General features: G+C 40.0%; 1 protein-coding gene across 1 annotated transcript in view; it reads left to right on the top strand.

Annotated features, from left to right (window-relative positions):
* The window catches only part of Stab2 (stabilin 2), a 182,348-nt gene that overhangs the window by 115,100 nt on the left and 60,210 nt on the right, over window positions 1–7,038 (top strand). The window contains exons 35-36 of the mRNA XM_031350149.1: window positions 1,978–2,106; window positions 3,736–3,792. Coding sequence (XP_031206009.1) covers window positions 1,978–2,106; window positions 3,736–3,792 — 186 coding nt within the window. The remainder of the gene's footprint in view (window positions 1–1,977; window positions 2,107–3,735; window positions 3,793–7,038) is intronic.

The raw sequence follows: 7,038 nt of genomic DNA, 5'->3' as shown, positions 1-7,038 counted from the left end.
TCTCTCTCTCTCTCTCTCTCTCTCTCTCTCTCTCTCTCTCTCTGTTACCTATGGGTTGTAATGTAAAGCTCTCAACTACTGCTCCAGGAAGAGATGGAGGTGGGGCGGCCAAAGAATACAAGCACATTGAGTTGGGGTGAGAATTTGATTGTGCAATCTTAGAAGCATTAATAATTTGATCCTTTAAATTTTTCTTTACCAATGCCATCATTACACTAAGTAAATTTTTATCTAAACTTTAAAAAACTTCTATGTAAAAAAAAAAAATCTAGCTGGAGACTTTTTTAAGGGATCCTTTACTTTCTTCATTACTTGGAGGGTAATTTAATTTCAAACATTTTTCTCTGATTCCATATCAGTGTTCAGAATTTTGCTAAATACATTTTCCTTTTAAATAATGTTTTCCAGGAATAGCAATGATCTCATTGATAGAAAGCTTTCTTTTTCTTGTTATTTTTAGTTATCTTCTTTGTTTCATCAGGTAGAAATGAATATTCAGATGCTGTGAGTTGAGTTATTTTCAGTTCTGTGGTCCATTCTCTGTTAGCCCAGAAATTTCCTGATTTAGAGCAAAAATAAAGACAATGGACGCTTTGCTTTCACTCTCTTTGTTGAGATGGAAGTAGGGACAGAATGCTTTATAATTGAGTAAGTGTGTTTATATGACATTTTCAATGCAACCCTTAGTTCTCTAGCTATATCTCATGATAGGAATGACTCAGATTCTTTACATGCCAAATGAAGTAGGAATGCATCCAATGTTCTGCTATTAGGCTTTCAGAAATAGCTCAACATCTTGGAATTCTGGAAACTTGGGCTATAATCACCATTTTTGAGACTAAAAGAGTTTTCTTTGTGAAGTTCCCAATGTCCGTTGACCTTGAAACAGCAATGCAAAGCTCTTTCCTCACTTCCTCCAGCATCCAATCAGAAGACCACTTCAGTGTCAGCCCCTCATAAGAGACGATGGTATTCCGTATCAATTTCAACAGTAAGAAGGATTGATGTTGTTTGATGTTGCCTTATGAATCTTAAGTCCTCACTGAAGACTAAAGTATCATCCGCTCCATAGAATAAGTTTTCTCCCTCTCCATGCTCACTGTCCTTTAGTATAGAGTTGCTGGAAAATTAGCTGCAAGTTAGAGATATACTGGAAGGGTGCGCTGCGTTCTCCACATCTTACGGGAAACATCCACACCTTGTGGACCACCAGACTGCAGCACAAATGAGTATGTCCATAAAGCCAGCTTGCAGTAATTGTTTTTAATTTGATGTACCTTGGCATTCTGACTCCATGTATGTCTATTTGAGGGTGGCAGATCCCCTGGAACTGGAATTACAAACAGTTGTGAGTTGCCATGTGGGTGCTGGGAATTGAACTTAGGTCCTTTGGAAGAGTAGCCATTGCTCCTAACTGCTGAGCCACCTCTTACAGCTCTTAAGGAAGTAATTTTTTAAAAGATAGAATTATTTATTTATTTACTTATTTACTAATTTATTTATTTATTATTTAATGAATATGACTACGCGTCTTCAGGCACACCAGAAGAGGGCATCAGATCCCATTACAGACGGTTGTGAGCCACTATATGGTTGCTGGAATTTGAACTCAGGACCCTGAGAGAGCAGGTTGAGCCATCTCACCAGACCCTAGGAAATAATTTTTAAGCAAACATAAACCAATTAATTTGAGAGGTGGATAATACCCTAGAAATAATTCAGAACAACATTTTCCTTTTACAAAAAGAAATATTGAGGTTTAGGAAAGCAATTTTCCCAGCTTCATGGTACCAGATTCTGAACTATGATTCAGACCTCCCCCTTCCAAGTCAGAGTTCTGTCAACTACATTGTGCTGCTTTCTAGTGAAACTGGATTATCTCCTAGACTGTTGTCATACTGGGGCCTCCATGTCCCGTCTTCTGCATCCTCTCTAATATAACCATAATAAAACCATATCTGATTCTTTTGCTCACAGCTGTATGTAAATGAAGCTCCAATAAACTACACCAATGTGGCCACTGACAAAGGAGTGATCCATGGTCTGGGGAAAGTTCTGGAAATCCAGAAGAATAGATGTGACAATAATGACACCATTATTGTGAGAGTGAGTTACATCGGGGCCAGTGAAGAGGATAATGGGTGATGGGTTTTTCTTTTTATGTGCATTTCTGTTTTTAACATCATGTATGCCTGTGTAAAGGTGTCTGACCCCCTGGAACTAGAGGACCCCCACCCCAGACAGTTGTGAGCTGTCATGTGTGTACTGGGAATTGAACTCAGGTCCTCTGGAAGAGTAGCCAGTGCTCTTTAAGAGCCGAGCCATCTCTCCAGCCACACACACACACACACACACACACACACACACACACACACACACTTTATTTATTTAAACATGGGGCTAGGGGTAAAGATGCTTGCCACAAAGCCTGACAACCTAAAAATCAATCCTCAAGACCCAGGTGGTAAAAAGATAGAAGTGAATTCTGCAAGTTGTCTTCCACACACAGTCTCACACACAGAGAGACACTCAGAGACACACACATACATATGCATGCACTTGCACATGCATGCAAAATGTGATTAAAATGTTTAAACAATAATAATAATTTTAAACGTAATCATTTTCTATTAGATTATCTCAGTTTAGTTCAAAAGTTCCTCATTTGTTGTGACTAGAGTTGTAGCTCAGAAGTACAGCACTCGGTTGGTATACACACAACTCTAGATTCAATCCTATATATACTGAGAAAGAGACAACGTAGTGAGCATCTCCAATGTACCAAAGAGAATACAAGGCTGTAGATTACTAAGGTGAGCCAGCCACAACCTGGAGTCAACAGGGCTCATTATCTCCTGGGATGGCTGGAACCTAGCATGCCCGGGGAAGGTTAGCTGGATGACCATGGTGAGCAAGATTCTGAGGCCCTGGCTCCCTTGTAAAGGGAAACCATGCCAGGGAGAGGTCCGTGGTTCAGCCATGATAGATATTGTTTAAGGCTGGTCAACCAGAAGAGGCATATAGAAGTCAGTGTGAATTCAGTGTGATACCTACCCATGTCGTGGTGCAAGGTCGTCACAGCAGGCTGTGAGACAGCTGTGGTATCCTTTGATAATAGTAACACTGCTGATATGTATTAGATACTTGATACCCGCATGGCATCACTCTAAACATTTACATGAATTAACCCATATGACCCTCACCACACCCTAAAAAGTAAGTACTTTGACTTTCTCCAATTTACAGATGAGAAAATGAGCCACAGAGAGGTCTGTTCACCCAATAGCAGGTGGCAGCGAAGGCACTCAGATCTGGGCAGTGTCAAATCAGTGGGGTGTCCCAGAGCTTCAGCCCTCAGCTGCACCACTACGTCTTGTGAAGGCAGGCACGGTGTGTGACTCATCATTTGTGTCTGTGTCTGACCCAAGTCACTGAACAAGGGTTCTGATGCGTCAGTAAATTAGTGCTAAAGAATTCATATTTAAATGAGTGGGGCCTTCCGTGGTCTAAAATGCTATCAGATTCTGAGGACAACTGTGGGAGGAAGCAGTGTTCAGATATGCAAGACCTGGAGTAAAGGACACGGCGCGGCTCAGAGAATCTTAAGGCAGTCTCACCCTGCTTGTCAGCTCCGCTCTCTAAAACCTGTATCTCCAAGCTCTGATTTGTGGCCTCATTTTGCACCGAGACTACTAAGTTTGACGTGTCTCCTTTGTCTCAACACTTTTTCCCAAGGGGAAGTGTGGAAAGTGTCCCCAGCAAGCACTCTGCCCACCAGAGACAAAGCCACTCGTAAGTACTTACCTCATGCGGTTTAAAAAACAAAACAAAACAACAAAACCAGAACCTAGGTAAGAGAGTCCAAGCTGGAAAGCATTTTCTCCTGCCCAGTTCCCTCTCTAGGTTTAATTCTACACAGTGTGCAAGGAAAGCAGCAGGAGTGTGAGGCCGCTGGGCCTCTCACATCCATGGTCGAGAAGCAAGCCAAGCGGGGGGAATAGGGGGAAGCCTGCACTCTGCATACTTCCTTTTTAGTTTATTTTAAATTTCACTTTGTTTTTTTTTTTTTTGTCAATAAAATTTATTCTTTGGCAGCTCCATACATATATTTTTAAAAATCTAATTAAACTTTCTCCCACCCATGTCACCCCACTCGCAGAAGTCCCTTCCTCCACTCACATCGTTTGCTTTTGGCCCACTGAGTTTAACCAGGGATGTTAATACAACCATGGATGTGGGACAATTCTGAGCCTGGTAGGATCAGCGAGGGAGACACAACTGAAGACAATGACTCCCTACCCCATCCATCAGTAGTTCCCTTGGGAGGGGTCGGGCCCCATAGGTTCCACCCCTATCATTGACTGACTGTTGACAGGCTCAGTCTTGTCAAGCAGCCACCACCACTGTAAGTTCATGATTGCAACAGCTGTGTCGTGCCCAGAGAAAACATTTTGATGGCCCTTCTCCCCATTGGTATGCATCTTCATAGCCTTAAATGCAGTCTATGAGGGACTAAGGGGAATTCTAATAGTTAAGTTAAATTAAAAATTAATCTAATCTATTTAGATTATTAATTAAAATAGGAATAATTAATAATCAAATTATGAAATATTATTGTTAATAATTATATTGCTAATTAATTTAATATAGTTGGTGTGTTGTTGTTTTTAATAGCTGAGTAGTACTCCATTGTGTAGATGTACCACAATTTCTGTATCCATTCCTCTGTTGAGGGACATCTGGGTTGTTTCCAGTTTGTGGCTATTATAAATAAAGCTGCTATGAACATAGAGGAGCATGTGTCCTTATTACATGTTGGAGCATCTTCTGGGTATATGCCCAGGAGTGGTATAGCTGGGTCCTCTGGTAGAATTATGTCCAATTTCAGGAGGAACTGCTAAACTGATTTCCAGAGTAGTTGTACCAGCTTGCAATCCCACCAGCAATGAAGGAGTGTTCCTCTTTCTCCACAACCTCTCCAGCATCTGCTGTCACCTAAGTTTTTTATCCTAGCCATTCTGACTGGTGTGAGATGGAATCTCAGGGTAGTTTTGATTTGCATTTCCCAAATGACTAAAGATGTTGAACATTTCTTTAGGTGCTTCTCAGCCATTTGGTATTCATCAGTTGAGAATTCTTTGTTTAGCTCTGTACCCCATTTTTAATAAGATTATTTGGTTCTCTGGAGTCTAGCTTTTTGAGTTCTTTGTATACATTAGATATTAGCCCTCTATCAGATATAGGATTGGTAAAGATCTTTTCCCAATTTGTTGGTTGCCGTTTTGTCCTATTAATAGTGTCTTTTGCCTTACAGAAGCTTTGCAACTTTATGAGGTCCCATTTGTCAATTCTTGATCTTAGAGCATAAGCTATTGGTGTTCTGTTCAGGAAATTTCCCCCTGTGCCTATGTGCTTGAGGCTCTTCCCCACTTTCTTTTCTGTTAGTTTCAGTATAGCTGGTTTGATTTGGAGGTCCCTGATCCACTTGGACTTGAGCTTTGTACAAGGAGATAGGAATAGGTCAATTTGCATTCTTCTACATGCTAACCGCCAGTTGAGCCAGCACCATTTGTTGAAAATGCTGTCTTTTTTCCACTGGATGGTTTTAGCTCCTTTGTCAAAGATCAAGTGACCATAGGTGTGTGGGTTCATTTCTGTGTCTTCAATTCTGTTCCATTGATCTACCTGCCTGTCACTGTACCAATACCATGCAGTTTTTAATCACAATTGCTCTATAGTATAGCTTAAGGTCTGGGATGGTGATTCCACCAGAGGTTCCTTTATTGTTGAGAATAGTTTTGGCTATCCTGGGTTTTTTGTTATTCCAGATTAATTTGCAAATTGCTCTTTCTAAGTCTGTGAAGAATTGAGTTGGAATTTTGATGGGGACTGCATTGAATCTGTAGATTGCCTTCGACAAGATGGCCATTTTTACTATATTAATCTTGCCAATCCACGAGCATGGAAGATCTTTCCATCTTCTGAGATCTTCTTCAATTTCCTTCTTCAGAGACTTGAAGTTCTTGTCAAACAGCTCTTTTACTTGCTTAGTTAGAGTTACACCGAGGTATTTTATGTTATTTGTAACTATTGTGAAGGGTGATGTTTCCCTAACTTCTTTCTCAGCCTGTTTATGTTTTGTGTAGAGGAAGGCTGTTTGCCTCTGATTTGCTTGAGTTAATTTTATATCCAGCTACTTTGCTGAAGTTGTTTATCAGGTTTAGGAGTTCTCTGGTGGAATTTTTGGCGTCACTTAAGTATACTATCATATCATCAGCAAATAGTGATAATTTGATTTCTTCCTTTCCAATTCGTATCCCTTTGATCTACTTTTGTTGTCTGATTGCTCTGGTTAGGACTTCAAGTACTATATCAAATAGGTAGGGAGAAAGTGGGCAGCCTTGTCTAGTTCCTGATTTTAGTGGGATTGTTTCAAGTTTCTTTCCATTTAGTTAGATGTTGGCTACTGGTTTACTGTATATTGCTTTTATTATGTTTAAGTATGGGCCTTGAATTCCTGATCTTTCCAAGACTATATCATGAAGGGATGTTGGATTTTTTCAAATGCTTTCTCGGCATCTAATGTGATGATCATATGGTTTTTTTTCTTTGAGTTTGATTATATAGTGAATTACGTTGATGGATTTCCATATATTGAACCAGCCCAGCATCCCTAGAATAAAGCCTACTTGATCGTGGTGAATGATTGTTTTGATGTGTTCTTTGATTCGGTTTGCAAGAATTTTATTGAGTATTTTTGCATCGATATTCATAAGGGAAATTGGTCTGAAGTTCTCTTTCTTTGTTAGGTCTTTGTGTGGTTTAGATATCAGAGTAATTGTGGCTTCATAGAATGAAGTGTGTAGAGTGCCTTCAGTTTCTATTTTGTGGAATAGTTTGAGGAGTATCGGTATTAGGTCTTCTTTGAAGGTTTGATAAAACTCTGCACTAAATCCATCTGGTCCTAGGATTTTTTTAGTTGGGAGACTATTAATGACTGTTTCTATTTCATTAGCAGATATGGGACTGTTTAGATCG

This window comes from Mastomys coucha, unplaced genomic scaffold, assembly GCF_008632895.1.
Source record: "Mastomys coucha isolate ucsf_1 unplaced genomic scaffold, UCSF_Mcou_1 pScaffold4, whole genome shotgun sequence".
NCBI classification, from domain to species: domain Eukaryota; kingdom Metazoa; phylum Chordata; class Mammalia; order Rodentia; family Muridae; genus Mastomys; species Mastomys coucha.
Note: the sequence above shows the minus strand (reverse complement) of the source record. Positions and strands in the feature narration are given on the sequence as shown.